Genomic DNA, 16,674 nt, shown 5'->3' with positions numbered 1-16,674 from the left:
AGGACTGACAAACCAGAATTTCAAACTCACAGACTTCAGTGCCAGGAAGATTGTAAATGAGTGAAATGGGCTGGGTGTGAAGAAAAAGGCAATAGTAATGAGATCCATAGGACATGGCACCTTTATTTTGGCATGAAGATGCAATAGAGCACGAAGACTGTGATAAAGTGAAGCAAGTGGAGCCCTTTTAAAGGGGACAGCCACCACTTAGTTTGAGATAATTATTGCTGTGGGGGAATATGGGCTCTCTATCTCCAGATCTTCCCATTTTTTCAAGGGAACCCAGGTATATAAATATGTGAAAACTCTTGATTTTTTTAAAAGATTTTATTTTTAAGTAATCTCTACACCCAACATGGGGCTTGAACTCACAACCCCGAGATCAAGAATCACATGCCCTACTGATTGAGCCAGGCAGGCACCGCTTGATTTTTCATTCTTGGCAATTAAACCATAATTTAAGATAATATTCTGTGGGCCAACCACAAAAGACTGTGCCAGCTGTTTATGGTCTGTGAGCTGAAAGGATCATGGAGCTAGCTAGCTGTGGGGTCACTGGTGAGGGGAAGAAGATATTAACAGTCCAAAAGGGAAGACCAGAGAGAGGGAGAGAGAGAAAGCTAGAGAAACAGGACAAATGAACAATCCTGAATCCTCAGCTCCCTGTGAACTCTGAAATGGATTATAATGTAGGACCCAAATCCTAAGTAAAGGACTGTTTTATGTGTGCGTACTTGACATACTTAAAATAAGACCACCTGAAGCAAGAATAGCCCCATATGGTGATATATGTACTACCTGGTTTACAAATATTTGTTTTTCAACAACCAAAATTGTCCCTCTTACTTTTGCAAAAAACAGATTACTTCAGTTTTGCATGAAAGGTATAATGCATCTATGTAAATAAGAGAGAAAAGAGATTTTCTAAATACTTTTATTTTTTTGACACAAAAATCTCTGCACCTTTTGGGCTCTTCTTGCTGAAGAAAGGAGAACTGGTGATACATTTGTTAATGACATTTTAAAAATGTGCTTCAGTGCATAGAGGTAATAACGTACTTTTTAAGTATGTTAATAATAAATTAAGGTTATAATGGCTGCCATGTTAGAGAAAATAATGAATAGATTAGTCTTAGTAAAAAATTAGTTTTGCAAGTAAATAAGCTAGGGATATCAAAACAGAAAAAATTAGCTTCATACATTTTACTGTATACAAGTTTTTGATAAATAACTTTCAATGATAGAATGTAATACCTTATCCAGCACCTGATATATTCAATAAATGTTTGTTAAATTTTACTGCATTTTAACACAGTAATTTTCCTCAGTAATGATTTCTCAGATAAAAATAAAAATTTGTAAGAGATTTGTTTTGGTTCCTTGTAAAAGTGTATACTTCTAGAGAAAATAGCAGCAAGAGAAAGAAAAGAAAGTGTATGTGTATTCTAAAAAGTGATTCCGACTCAGATTATTCAGAGATGACTACTTTGACCCTATCTGTATTTGGAGTCCCTGCTGACAATATGCTGACAACATCCTTGGCCTCATTCTTTTTCTCTACTTATTTTGGCTTTACAGAGATCAGGTCTCAAGTCATGGGAATCTCCATGGCCTTCAGATGCTGAACTCTTCTTTCCTTCTTTTGTTTTTGCCTGGCTCAGAAGGGCATGCCAGATGATGTATGTTACCTTTTCAGAGTGAAGAAAGGATCTGACCTGTGGAGTCAATAGAGAAAGCCTTGGTCTCGGTGGTTTCTTGGTTCTCAACTCACCTGTTCTCAGCCAACTAAGAAGCCTCTTTATAAATGTGTTCTGATTAGCTGTTTTAGGTCCCTGTGCTTTGCGAAGCTCCTTTCTCCCACAGAGATATTATTAGGACATAGCCAGGCTAGAAAGGCTGTGGGAAGCTTTGGAGGTAGGAGGATAGGATCCAGAAAGGATTGCAGTAAGAAGAAGGGAATTCCGTTTGGTGAACTCCATAGTCCAAAGGTAGCCCTGAGTTGATTCCATTTAGGAACTAAGGGTGGACTTTCTTGTTTGGTTCTTCGGCCCTTTAACTTTCCCCATCTGGGGCCAGGATATGTATCAGGAAATGTGTCCTCTCATTTCTTTTTCTTCTAAACTTCTAAACTTCAGCTTCCAGGCATCGCACTGTAGTTTTGGGTGGACTCTTGGGTTCTTCTGGCTTTTTATCAGTTTTCTTTGATTCCTCATTAGGGTTGCTATCATCGGCCTTCTCCTCCTTTACTACTTTGGTTTCAATCATTTCCTTCTGCTGATTCTTGTTTGTAAAAGGAAAGGTCTTCACATACCTATAGGCATAATTATAAAATTAAAGTGAGAGATTTATTTGTAACACATACGCCAATAGATAACGCTTTTTCTGTGATAGCCCGTATTAGCACAGTACATTGGATACCTTTATTTCAGAGAGATGCTAACACATGCACACTCAAATACATTAATGCATCCCCACTTCAGTGGATTCATTTAGATGAGTCTTCCTGCCTCTAGTCTTACTCCCCTCCAGTCCAGTTTGCAGGCCAGACTTGAGGCTGACCTCATAATCCTCCCACCAACAACAAAGAATTGAGAATCAAGATAAAATATATATTTTCCCCCTAGATGTCAGTCTGTTCTTTTTATCTCTTGATTCTCAAAGGGACAGCATTGACCTGTTTCTAAAGGCTGGATGACATGCACATGCTGAAATAGTAGAAAGATTGGGTGTGGGAGGAAAGGTGAGATGAGGGAGAAAATTTACAATATAAGAAAACTATCATTTCTGTTTTGACGAGGAAAATGCTAACAACAACCCTGGAAAAACACAAGATAGGAATGTGACATAGATTATAAGACCAACAGTGTGCCACAAACCTACCTTTTGATGTAGCAAACTGCCAGACCAGCTGCAGCAGCAAAGAAGAGGAGCGCAAGCACTAGCAGAGCCGTGGGGACACCTGGAGGAAACAGAGACATTGCCTATTGGTCCTTTGTTTATGCATTGTTGTGTGTTGCTCTTCTAACGATTCTTTACACCAAGCCAGACAACAGATAATGCAGGAGAAAAGCCTTCTCTGTGACCACAAAGAGGCTACTTAGAATGTTGGGCCCACATCTGCTTTTTTGCTTCTTGCCTATAGAAATCCTTGGCCTTGCCTCACGTGCTCTCTCTATTTTATAAATTGCAATATGACAGAGTCCATTTCCTCTCTGTGGCCTTGAGATGATATGTTTGGAGCTAATTAAGTGTAAACCCTTCCTTTTAAATAGGAAGACAAACTTTTTAATCATTTTTAATCATTTAAGGTATATATTTTTAAAAGAACTTCGATGTATTAATAGTGATTTATTTTTAAAAGGCTTTGAGTTTTAAAAGTGAAGCTTTTTTATATTCATGATTTTTAGTTTAATCATTAAGTTTCTTTAGAGTCCTCAAGTTCTATGACTTTATGAAAATTGAGTTTGCGTTAAGGCTTTACTTGTATTTGGCAGGTCCTGGGTGCCTAATCTGGAGACAACATGGTTTTTATGTATTGTCTGTTATACATAAACACACAAACACACACACATACAATGCAAACACAGAAAGCTTTTACCTCCAAACCCAACGGCCTCATTCTTGAATGCTGCTTTATATTCAGTATATGACTCAGTTTCTGTTTCTGTAGATATGGTGCTAGTTTCCACAAAGCCTTCTGTTATGCAAATCAATTTTCTTTTCCATCGAGTAGAAGTGGAAGCCAGAGCAGAAGTAGGAGCAAGAGTAGGTGTAGCAGAATAAGGTGCATCAGTAGTTGAAGCTGAGTATGCACTGTCACTGACAATCATTTCTGTTGTGTACGTTGCCTCTTCAGTGTTGAATATGGGGTCGTTGGTGGAGATAATTTCTGGAAGGCATGAGTTAATCCAAGTATCTGTTGAGGGAGGGAAAAATAAAGTAACAAGTAAGTATTAAAATAGTCTCCTAATTGTTCTTCCTGCCTCTAGTCTTACTCCTCTCCAGTCCCCTTACAGTGCAGCCAGAATGATCTTACAAAAATGCAAATCTAATCATATCACTTCCTTCCTTAGAATCCTTCAGTGACTGCCTCAACTGCATGGCCTATAAGGCCCCCTGTGATCTGTCCCCTGCTGACATGGCTAGCCTTATCTGATCAGTGTGTCTCTTATTCCTCCTGCCTTCTCAGATTTCTTCTGTTCTTTGATATGCTTTCTCTCATATCCAAGCCTTTGACCATGATGCTTTCTTTACCTGTAAGACTCTTTGCCCCTTCTTTACTTAGCTCTTACTTATCCTTCAAGTCTCAGATTGAATATCTCTTTATTAGGCAGACTTGATGACTAGATTGGTCCCTAGGCATATGTTTTTGTACCTGCCTGTACTTCCCTTGTCAAGGTTCTCATTGCACTGGTCTACACTGGACTGAGCTCCCTGGAAGCAGGAACCCTGTCTGTCTTGGTCATCATGGTATGTTCTCTGTGTCTAGCACATCGTTCATGCTCAATAAATATTTAATGAATAAAGAAAGGATGCAGAAGTGACAGGATGGAAGGAGTAGATGGGGAGACTGAATATACACACATGACAATATACAGTTCAGGACAAAGATCAAAAACCAGATTTCTCTGTGCTCTTCAACATAAAATTTTTTTAAGGAGGGGAGCAGAGGAGGGATATAGATTTTCTTTCCAATCTGTTGAATGTGATAGAGAGGAAACAACATTTTTTGAGCATCTTATCTGAGTCAATCATGACACTTCATTTAATAATTTTATTAAACTCTCATTTTATAGGAGGAAACTGAAGTTTAGTGAAATCGAATAACTTGCCCAAATTCACATAGCTGGTAAATGACAGATCCATGTAATATATTATAATAAGAATTTGCGTCTATTTTAAATTTCTACTTATTTCTGCATCAGTTGGAATGTTAGTTAAGAAGAAAAAGTTATTCCTTTCATTTTTGAAAAACACAATAAATTACCAATCAAGGTCATAGATACTACTGATAAAACATTTTGACTATACACACATTCAGTCAGAATTTTATAATATTTATTTTACTTTGAAAACATCTCTATTCAAACACACATCATCCTTGACTTTTGCCTTGAACTTCTAGTTACATTTCTTATTCTTGAGCACATGCTAAGTTTTTCCTTCAAAAATTGAAAATTTTTTAATATCAGGAAAGTAATACTGAGTACAACATACTGTGTTGGGAACTGAAAATAAGAGACATACAGCATAGATTCAGTTTCCAGGACAGACGTATTTTGATAAAGGTAGGAGGAGATCACTGGGGATTCACAGAGGAGATGATATGGAGAATTAACATGTTTGTTCAAATATTTATTGAGCCCCAACTCTGTGCTAAACACTGTTCCAAATGCTAAGGTCATGGTACAAAGAAGACAGAGTCCTTACATTTAAGGGGCCTACATGCTAATGGAAGGATAGATTTAAGGGGAAAAAAAAAAGGCCAGGGGAGCCTGAGTGGCTCAGTTGGTTAAGCATCTAACTCTTGATTTCAGCTCAGGTCGTGATCTCAGGGTTGTGCGCTCGAGCCCCATGTAGGCATCCATGCTGGGCATGGAGCCTGCTTAGGATTCACTCTCTCCCTCTCCCTCTGCACGACCCCCTGCCCCTTTCCATCTCTCTTAAAAAAAAAAAAAAGCCAGAAAATTTAAAGGATGATAAGTGTTAAGAAGAAAATTAAACAGGATAAAGATTAAACCAGTAGGGGTGGGGAATGGGAAATGGATACTTTGAATAGGATGATAAGAGAAAGTGGGGAGGTGATACTTAAGCTGAGACCTAAGTGATAAAAAGTAGCCAGTCACTGAAGATCTAGGGCAAAAGCATTCCAAGTAAAGAGAACAGGAAGTTCAAGAGCCCAAAGTTGAATGAACTCAGTGTGTTTGATGTTTTAATAAAAGACCAGTATGGCTGGAACACAGCAGTAGCTCACCTAGTATGGAAGAGGGAATAGAATATTCCAGTCAATAGGAATAGCATGACCCGAGAATCCAGAAGTTTGAAAAAGTAGTTATATCGAAAAATGACAGGGAGTACAGTGTGGCTGGAGAATGGGGTGTGTATATGATTGGGAGCATGAAAGACTGCAAGCAGGAGATGACTGGGAAGATAGCCTGGAGCCAGAGTATTGATATTCATAATTGCCATGTTAAAGCATTTGGAATTTATTTTGTAGGAGTTGGAATTTTCAACTGGGTCCACAAACCTCCCAACTGATATGTAGGAGTTCTCATACATGCTCATTTTTATGTGTGAAAGGCTTCATAGTTTACATCATATTCTCAAATAGGAAGTCACCCAAGGGCTGTGGAGCAGAGGAGTAATATAATTATCAGTGGATGCATGTGGAGGATGAAATGCAGTGTGGAGAGAGGACAATCCAGGAACAAGGAAGGAGATTATTGCAACTGCAAAGAAATAGGGGAATCTAGAAGTACCTGGAATCCTAAAACTTAGATCTTTTTTTTTTTTTAAGATTTTATTTATTTGCGAGAGAGACAATGACAGACAGAGAGCATGAGAGGGAGGAGGGTCAGAGGGAGAAGCAGACTCCCTGCTGAGCAGGGAGCCTGATGTGGGACTCGATCCCGGGACTCCAGGATCATGACCTGAGCCGAAGGCAGTCGCTTAACCAACTGAGCCACCCAGGCGCCCTAAAACTTAGATCTTAGCGATCTCTTAGAAAAGAGTGATTTTGAACCCTGGCTACACATTGGAATCATATGGGGGGCTTTTAAAAAACACTGAGGCTCAGAACCTGACCAGGGCCTGGTATGTTATTGATGTATATTCATTACCATGGATGGTGCTACGTGGAAGTAGTATGGCTCAAGACTTAAATCCTGGCTCTTTCCCATATTGACTATGACCATAGCAAAATACACACTAAGCATCAGTTATTTCTCCTGGAAAATAGAAATGATACATTTGTGTCATTTTACTGAGGATTAATGAGATAATAAATGTGTAGGGCCTAGCATAATGTATGGGCATGATAGATAGGATCTATCTAAGAATTAGTTTCCTTTGCCTCTCTGTTCATTAAATGTAGCCAAGAGGGCCGCAGTGTGAGGGAGCAACAGCATTCTGATCCTGTGATCCCTGCCGGGTTGAAGGCATACCTAGGAGTGTTAGGACCTAGCTCTCCTTCCCCTCCAAACTATGAATATAATTTCTTTAGAATGTGCCAAGTACTCTGATATTAAACACAGAGTGTGGTTGGACTCCAAGAGGAAAGATAGGAGTAAGGGGTATGGGAAGGCTTCTTGAAGAGGCTGGCACTTGAGAATTGAATAAAGAGTAGCAGTTAGCTAAGTGGGGAGGATGGGCATTGTGGCAGAGGGAACAACATGAAACAGATGGTGCATGCAGAGCATTCAAAGCACTTTGGTCTGGTCTCCCAAAACCCACAAAGATAGCAATAAAAAAAGACAATTAGGATAAGGTATAGGGTCAGGTTTAGGGTTATTCTAATCCCCAGACCTCACAAGATAGCCATAAAAAAGAAAGTTACAAAAACAAAGAAACATAGGATAAGTTTAGGAGTAGTGTTAGGATAAGGGTTAGGTTAACTCTGATCCTCACAAAGATGGCAAACAGAAGCATATGAGCCTAATTTATTTCAAAATGATAATATAACCACACAGAGTTGTGAATTTTTCAAGTCACCTTTGCACATAGTTTTTTGACAGTACAACCTTAGAGGGCTATCTTCTGGGGACTGAAAGAAATGCAGAGAAATCTCAAATTTCACTCAATAGGTTCATTATTCCTAATAATGTTTGTTTTATAATTTTGAAACTATTATAGGATAAGAAAGTATATTACTATTATTTATTGGGAACTAAGATCTTCTGTGTAAGAGAAAAAAGATGCAGGTATAAAACAAACTAAGAAAAAATTTGAATTGTTAAATTTGAGTTGGAAATATCAATACAAATTCATAATTTTTACATATATGTATGTATGTGTAAATATACACATAGCTATCCACTAAAAATACTGAGAAGCAATGAAAATTCCAGTGGTAATGAAAATTACTTGAATCCAGATCTTGGTTTCTAATCAACATTTTCCATTACAAAGAACCTGGGCTTCTTGGAGAAATAAATGGCTGATTCCACATCAGGGGCAGAGAGAGTACAAAGTAAGTCTGGGAAATGCTATTATTATGTTAGAAAGAAAGGAATTGCTCCAATACTAATGGAATAAAGGGCACAAAAGTCAACTAGAAGGGGCTCCTATTCACCAAATTTGGGACAATTTGAGCATCAAAAAGAATAAAAGAATAATAATTGTAAAATTGATTATAACATGTTGAACACACAGAATAAGTAAAATGTCATGTGTCCATAGTAGTATAAGAAGGAGGGAAGAGGTGTGTGTGTGTGTGTGTGAGAGAGAGAGAGAGAGAGAAATTCTTCTTATCAAAGAATGCCAGCTAACAAATGTAGAAGGAAGATTTAGAAAGTCACATCTTGTAGCCCTACATATAATAACTGGTTCCAGCAAGAATTACCAATGGCTGCTTAAACTACTAGGTACAAGATAGTTCGAGCCAGAATATTTGCATGGTGCCACAATATCACAGTGTAGATTACCTACTCATTGCAAGGGGAAAAACATATATTTATGAGTTCATTTAGAGAGGTCTGGCATCTTACTCAAATGATCAAAATTAGCATATTAATAATGGGACATACTGACATTAAGTGCCTTTTGTTGAGAAGTGATCTAAAGTACACGGTATCATCTATGAAGTCTTTTTTTTTTATTATTATCGGTTAGCCACTGTATAGTACATCATTAGTTTTTGATGTAGTCTTTTTGCAAAAAATATTGAACAAGAGTTGAATCAAGCCTCTAGATCTAACTTTAATTATACAGGAAATATAGGGGATGGAAGTGCAAGTTAAATGAAACCACAAGGAAACACACAAATCCAAGTCCTCTTCCTCTGATCCCATTTTGTGAAGTCCAGAGGGCTGGGTATCATATCACCACACTGACAGCTGGGAGGAAGGCCAGAAAGTTACAATACCAGGTCATTTGACAGGCATGGGCTGGCTATGAGATATACAGGCATGTGAACCACCAATTCCCCAGCCAAAAGTGGTGGGCAGAAGAGGCAGAGGAGAGGAGGATGATGGTAAAACAAGTGTTGAAAGAAGCTTTATGTTCCAGTATTGACTCTGCCACCAACTGAACAAGCCAAACCTCCAATCTGAACTATCATTTCATCCATGAAATGAGGAAAGAGGACAAAGTGTCTTTCAGGTCTCTTTTTAGGTTAAAGCCTCCTGATTCAGAGAACTGCTTGGACCCTATGTTGCTTTTGGGCAACACAGTGTTGCTAGTGCACATTTATTTCTTGGATCTTAGAGTATGACTTTGGAATCTATCCTTGTATGTGACCACTTAGCTGTCTGACCTTTGGAAGGTCAGATTTATGAGTATATGTGAAGAGTAATAAATCAGCAGAGGTTCTTATGATAAACTGAGAGCAAGTATTTAGTGAAAGAAAAACTTCCTGAGATATTCCTTAGGTAAAGCACTTGGGATAAAATGGTTGTGGTCTCCAAGCAAGGTTAAAGGAACAACTGTGTGACCATGAGCAAACCAATTCTATTTTCTAGCTTTAACTCCTTCCTTCATAAAATGATCTTATCCTTGAAGATGTCAAGTGTAGTATCTGAATTTCTTCTCCTCAAAAAAAAATGAAGGTTAAGGGAAAGAGCATGGTTTTAGAGTTAGACCTCTGTTAAAATCTTTGTAGTAGTGAGAACTTAGACAAATGTACTTACATCCTTTGAGCTAAATTTTCCCCTCTACAAAATGAGGGTGACAAAGTGTATCTCAGAGAAAGATTGTCAAGGTTCAGTGTGATAACTCAGTACATTGCTTTGTCTATAGTGGATATTTCCTTACCTTATAAGATGGAGGGGCATGGGTAATGGAGCCTCCTGGGATGCCCTCTCCCTATATTGCCATTTAGTCATATTTTCCCTAAGTTTTTTCTCTGAGGGGCACATGGCCACCTCTAGCCCAGTCACAGAGGTATTCTTGGGAGTACAAAATGACCATCGCCATGATTTCTTCTATTGCTGCTCAGGGTTACTCTTAGATGGATCATGGAACCAGAGAAAACATGGAGAGGCTGTAGATCTGACTTACCAGATGAGTTGTAACAGTAGGCCAAGAACTTTTTGCTGACTGAATTTCTCCAAACCAGGACACCTGTCCCATTCTTCCCACACTTGGGGTTTGGGAGAATCCGAGGGATGACCAAGAACTTATCTGCAACCCATCCATAGCTATAACAGAATACACATTATTTGAATGGATACATTTATTTCTATTGCTGAACAAGAACACAACGCTGAAGGAACTACAGCAGTATTTATTCTAGTTGTTTCTCACCTGCAAGTCTCAAAGCCAAACCTCCATGCTGCTTCAACCTGGTCTTTGCTGGCCAAAGTTAGTCCCATCAGCCTACAGGCCTCCTGGGCTTCTGCAAAATTCAGCTGCTGGGCTGTCTTTTTGTTCACAAGGGTGACCCCCACAATTCTGCATGGCCCTGAGGTGGAAAGTTCTGCAAAGGAATCACAGAAGTCCTCAATTTGCTGCTGTCCTTGTTCCCAGCCTGTAGGCTGTTCTTCCTAGTAGAACATTATTGTCTTGATATAGCAGTGTGGTCCTCGTGACTGGGATTGAAGTTTAGAAATAACAGAACACAGGCCAGGCATTTCCCACAAGGACATTCCTCTGGGTTAGCTGGGTCCTTGCTCCTGTCCAACCTGTAACTCTCATCAGATCTGAGTCTATCATGCCCCGCTGCATTAAAGTGCCTTGTTGCTTATGTAGAGGCTTTGGCTACCAGTTCCTGGGGTTGGGTCTAGGTGATGCAGTCGCTGCAAACCTTTTTGGAGTCTATAAAATGAAAGGTCTGAGACTTTGAGAAAGATAAAATTCAGGGCTGTGGTTAATAGAATAGTTAACAATACTCCAAACCAATGTGGCTTGGGAACACCACTATTTCTGAGATGGGCTGAAAAATGTTGCACTTGGTATAACAGAGTGTGAGCTTTCTCAGTCCCAGGTCTTCTCTGACCATTGGGGGGCAGGCTTACTCAGAAGTTCCTGGAGGAACTGGGCAGTGAACATTGCATGGCAAAGAAACTAAATGAAGTTGAGTTTTAGAGTCAGACCTGTATTTAAATCTGGCCTATGTCACTTGCTAGCTCTGTGATCTTAGGCTAGTTACTTCATCTCTTTGAGACTCAGTTTCCTTATTTATAAAATTGAGAAAGTAACAGTATCTATTGTATAGGGTAGTGAGAGTTGAAAGAGTTAATTCAAATAAAAATGCTTAGGATAGTGCCTGCCGCATAATAGATGCTCAGTAAATCATACATAACATCATTATGTTATCTTCAAAGCTTTTTGGCTTTAGTCAGCTAATGGCTGATCTCCCTAGGGAAGCTGAGGCAGTTGAACAGATATGTTGTGAATATATTTTACTCAAAAGTTAATGAATCCAAGAATTCTTTTGATCCCCTTTCTTAGCTCTGGGATTTATAGACCTGTATGAAATTGCAAAGTTGTATTGCATTCAGGTACATTATTCCTATTGGGCTTTATCCACAAAAGTCCTTAAGAGGACATTACAATCTTCCAAGAAGTTGCTTGTACACAGATCTGTGCATTGGATGCCCAGTCAAATGCTTTGACCACTTTCTATGTTGGTATTTAAAGTTTCTCCTTGCAGGGGCACCTGGTGGCTCAGTTGTTAAGCATCTGCCTTTGGCTCAGGTCATGATCCCAGGGTCCTGGGATCCTAGCCCCGCGTCGGGCTCTCTGCTCAGTGGGAAGCCTGCTTCTCCCTCTCCCTATCCCACTCCCCCTGCTTGTGTCCCCTCTCTTGCTGTCTCTCTCTCTCTGACAAATAAATAAATAAAATCTTAAAAAAAAAAATAAAGTTTCTCCTTGCAAACATGAAAGGAACATTTCCAAGTCTTCCATTGACCTTGCTATGCTCTGGTGCAGGGGGTGGGAAGAGGGGATATGTATATGATATACAATATTTTTTTTAATGTTAGTCATCATACAGTATACGATGTACAATATTTGTAGATGGCCTTATTTGCTTCCAGACCTTGCTTTCACCAAAAAAGAAACTAGAGAGCCAACACCCCAATATGAGTGTTTGTGACGAAACAGCCTCTTATGACTATATGCACTTATACTAATACCTATACCAATACTGATACTAATACTAATGCTAGTATTAATTCTAACATCTGTCATCTGTTTATACTACTCTGTACCGAACCCTGTCTCCTTTAATAGAAAGTGGAGGCTCAGGAAGATTAAGTAACTTTCCCAAGTCCAAGGATATAGAGCAAGGATATAGGGCAGATTGGGGGCACAAACCCAATTATGACTGACTCTGAAACCCCAGTTCTTAACTAGGACACTATTCTGCTTCCCACTGTATTATGGGGGAGATGAACACACACACACACACACACACACACACACACACACACACACACTATACTACTAGAACTGGACTCTCCAAACACACATTTGTCCTGGAATTTGGCTGATTTAGTCCATGAGCTTGCTATTGCTCAAATCTCATGGCTCCTTCTTTGGGAATACCTGCAAAGAAGGTTTATTAATTACACTATAAAGTGGTCTTGCTACTTTTTCATCGAAACTCATTTATACCTTAAAAGTTATTATTTAGAATAATGATAGACCTATTCTGGGTAATAGACCTAGCCTTGATTATTTCATCTGTTATTAATTGACTCTGGGACCTTGGGCAAGTTAGTGTTAAACGGAGATGGTTATATCTTCTTCACAGAATTTTTGTCAGAATAGATAATTTGTACCTAGCAGGGGCTGGGTCCATCATAGGTAGTCAACAAGTAGGAGTCATCTTTATGCTTTCCTATTTCATTTAAAGACAAAAAGAGGGAGCTGGAATCCAAGAGCTACTCCACTAATCTCTTCCTTAAGATTTTTTTAGGAGGGCACCTGGGTGGCTCAGTTGGTTAAGCGACTGCCTTCGGCTCAGGTCATGATCCTGGAGTCCCGGGATCGAGTCCCGCATCGGGCTCCCTGCTCAGCGAGGAGTCTGCTCCCTCTGACCCTCCCTGCCTCATGCTTTCTCTCTCTCTCATTCTCTCTCTCAAATAAATAAATAAAATCTTAAAAAAAAAAAAAAAGATTTTTTTAGGAAACAGCAGGCAAATACCGTATGCTTAGGATCAGACAGAGCCGAATTCAAACCCAAGCTTTATTATTTACCATTTATATGGCATTAGGCAAGTCACTTGGCTTTACTTGAGCCTTACTTGAGCCTATTTCTTCATCTATAAAATGTCTTCTTGAGAAGATTAAATGAAATTTATATATTACATATATTACATATATAAAAATTATATGTAATATACAGTTTAATTTCCTTAGGAAATTTTTGCCATCATCAGAGATGGTCTAAAGAACAATTTCAAAAGTTTGAGTAATGGCAGCATTGTGGGAAAAAGTGAATAGTATCCCCAGGGGAATTTCAAAGAGGACAAAACTTATTTGAGAGTAACAGTTCTGGTATTTGAAAAAAAATCAATTATATAACTGTAGCTTCTCATAAAATTAAATACAACAATAAATGAATCAAATCAGGTTATCTGATTCCAAAATATTTTATATTACAGAACATCTTCCAGCATAGGAACACAAAATTTTCCTTTTAAAGTGCTCAAATTTTCATTTGCCTGGAGCTGTAATTGAGTGATTTGTGGTTACAGTTTTTTTTGCCTATATTGCAGAATGAGGTTACTCCTTAGGCATCTCAAAAGCCCAGAAATCACTTAAAGTCATTCCATTGGTAGGGAGCTAATGACTAATTTTCAAGCCTACATTTTCACAGTTTTTTCTTCTCAGTTAATTGGCTGTTTACTTCATATTAAAAACATATATGGTAGTATAGTAAAATTGAAATTAAAATAATTATGCTGACACTTCCAAAAATATAAAACAGGTCAATATTTAGTGAAAGTTGGCCATTTTCCCCAAGCTTAAAATTCATTACAGTCATGGTTTGTTTCTGCAATGAAACACTTTTAAAAACAAATGATCTCTCCTCAATGTTTTGATTCAAGATATTCCCATTAAAAAAAGATTCCATAACCAAAAATGAAAGTTAAGATAACATAAAGATAAATGTGTATCACTTTGGTGAAGTCGACAATATGGTGAAAACATTTCTGGCAGAGCAATCCTACCAACTAGATCTCCTGTTGACATTGAGGATAACCCCTACTCCCAACAATCCACAGTTAAGAATTAGGTAGGCTTAGGGCGCCTGGGTGGCTCAGTCGTTAGGCGTCTGCCTTCGGCTCGGGTCGTGATCCCGGGGTCCTGGGATCGAGCCCCACGCTGGGCTCCCTGCTCCGTGGGAAGCCTGCTTCTCCCTCCCCCACTCCCCCTGCTTGTGTTCCCTCTCTCGCTGTGTCTCTCTCTGTCAAATAAATAAATAAATTAAATAAAATCTTTGAAAAAAAAAAAAAAAGAATTAGGTAGGCTTAGGACAGTTTGCAAGATCTTGCCTTGCCGCAGGTTGGAAATCTGGTAAGAAACCTACCTTCTACACGGAGAGATGTGACCAGGAGCCTTGTGGTCCAGATGGAGGCAAGAAGCAACACCAGGCTGAAGCATTTGGCCATTATGCCAACCCCTTCTCAGCCAGAGAAACACCCTGGATGGTCACTGGCAGTAACAGAGGCAGATAATCACCAGTCTGGAGGAGACTTCTGGAAATATATTGGAGCCCCACTGCTCCACTTCATAACTGAGACATCCGGATTTCCCTGCTTTCAAGCTTCTGACTTGTCAAGGTCACTGGGGGAAATGAGTGACGTCCCTTAAATGCCCAGGCTGTACTTTGTGGATTGCTTTCTGGAAAATTTAGCTAATGCTGACTCAGAAAACACACAAATGAGGAAGGCAGATAGCACAGCATGAACTGCTGGAGGTTTCCCCAATTCCCATATTCCCTGCCACCTTCCGCTTCCCTCACCAGCTCATTCTCACACAGTTCATTGTTATTACCTGTGGAGCCTATTCATTTATCTACTCGTAGGAATGTCCATCTCTAAAGGAGATTGAGCATGGGTTTTCCTCCCACAGTCAGTGATTTTTTTTTTTTTTCTCCAGCTGCTTATCTTATGATCTGGGGAGGAATGATGCTAAGGCTCATGAAAGCAAGTGCCCATTTAAGTACTGAGTACAGGGTGTTTATGCCTCCCTTTTCTTTTATACACTTGAAATTTCTACACCACTGCAAGTGATTCTTTCTTCAAAGAAACAAGACATACAATTCATATTTAGAAAACACAACTGGGGGACAATTCATGAAATTTTAGTCATTTTTCACTTTACAAAAGGATTTTTGACTTTATAATAGGAATCACCACAGGGGTCCTTTATATAATAACTCTCTAATAACTTCTCTTGTATTCTGGTAGACCAAAATTCAATTTAGATTTCCTCTTTCTTCTTTGATGAATGTGAGGTTTATCTGTACTATATATGAGCAGACTGCACTCTGGTATCCCAGCTAGATACTCAGTGGTTTGTCTTCCATGGCAATTTTGGAATTCTGGCTTGTGAATAATGCCTTGAGCAATGGTTTATGAGTTTTCTCCAAAATGAATGTCATTTATAGGAATGGTGTATGGATAACAATTTCTTTTCTGTACAAGTGGTATCAGTCATAAAATTAGATATCTGTACAGAAAATACCAGTAATGAAAGAAGAATTTGCTCTGCACCTAGGTAACTTGTAAGAGACCAGGGGATAACTCTTAAGTAACTCTAATATTTAAATATCTGTAGACCTCATTACTTGGGTGAGCACAAGCCCCAGGCTACAGGTACCTCAGAAACATATGTGATTCTATCACCATGGAACCAGGTAGACAAGAAGGCAGGAATCATGTCTTTTTCATCATTATCCTTAAAGCCTAGCACCATGGCCAAAAGAAAGTTAGCCTTCAAGTATTTGCTAAAGTATTTCAAAAAGAAAGAAGGAAGGAAGACAGGAAGGGAAAAATGAATCATGGAAGGCAAGGGCCTAAATTCTGGAAACAAATTTCTAGAAGGGGAATTATTAGATAAAGGGAGTCTGCACCATGGTGCTGGTGCTTAATAATGAGTTCCTGGAAGAGGAAACAATCTTATTTGATGTGTTCAAATTTTCTACTTCTTCTTGCTTGTTTTGGTAGGTTATTTTTTGGATATCCGTATTGAGAGAAGTTAAGCCACCATTGGAATGTGAGAATGCTTGACGGGAACTTGTTGCCTCTCTTGTTAAATGTGAATATTCTCAGTCTTCAGTTGTAGGCCTCTCACTCCAGGCAAGTTTCTGAAGAGTTAGTTGCCAGAAGCTAAAAGCTAAACTGGAGAGCTATAAAGAAAGTATTGCCAGTTGATTTTTCTTCACTGTTTTGAGAAACAGTGTTTAGGATATGGAAAAAAAAACCCTAAAACCCAGCAGCACTATCCACTTCTGAAATACCAGCTCATGTTTAATGTCCATTAAGGAGGGCACGGGATGTAATG

The 16,674-nt window shown here is 39.0% G+C and overlaps 1 protein-coding gene across 1 annotated transcript; it reads right to left on the bottom strand.

Moving 5' to 3' along the window:
- Window positions 1–356: 356 nt before the first annotated feature.
- LYVE1 (lymphatic vessel endothelial hyaluronan receptor 1) lies at window positions 357–15,139 on the bottom strand. The gene is made up of 6 exons (XM_032426953.1): window positions 14,696–15,139; window positions 10,462–10,633; window positions 10,216–10,355; window positions 3,599–3,916; window positions 2,881–2,959; window positions 357–2,311 (listed from the first exon to the last, which is right to left on the bottom strand). The coding sequence occupies exons 1-6, from the start codon at window positions 14,775–14,777 to the stop codon at window positions 2,125–2,127; spliced, it is 978 nt and encodes a 325-aa protein (XP_032282844.1). The 5' UTR covers window positions 14,778–15,139; the 3' UTR covers window positions 357–2,124.
- Between the last annotated feature and the right edge of the window lie 1,535 nt (window positions 15,140–16,674).

The sequence above is a fragment of the Phoca vitulina genome, unplaced genomic scaffold (genome assembly GCF_004348235.1).
Source record: "Phoca vitulina isolate PV1807 unplaced genomic scaffold, GSC_HSeal_1.0 scaffold36, whole genome shotgun sequence".
Taxonomy (NCBI): Eukaryota; Metazoa; Chordata; class Mammalia; order Carnivora; family Phocidae; genus Phoca; species Phoca vitulina.
The sequence above is the reverse complement of the archived record's forward strand: the minus strand, read 5'-3'. Positions and strand labels throughout refer to the sequence as shown.

Coding starts and splice junctions, on each gene's coding strand:
- LYVE1 (XM_032426953.1), bottom strand. CDS start 14,777: ATGGCCAAATGCTTCAGCCTGGTGTTGCTTCTTGCCTCCATCTGGACC. Junction 10,634..14,695: donor CACATCTCTCCGTGTAGAAG/GTAGGTTTCTTA, acceptor ATTCCTTTGCAG/AACTTTCCACCTCAGGGCCA. Junction 2,312..2,880: donor GCAGTTTGCTACATCAAAAG/GTAGGTTTGTGG, acceptor TTATGCCTATAG/GTATGTGAAGACCTTTCCTT.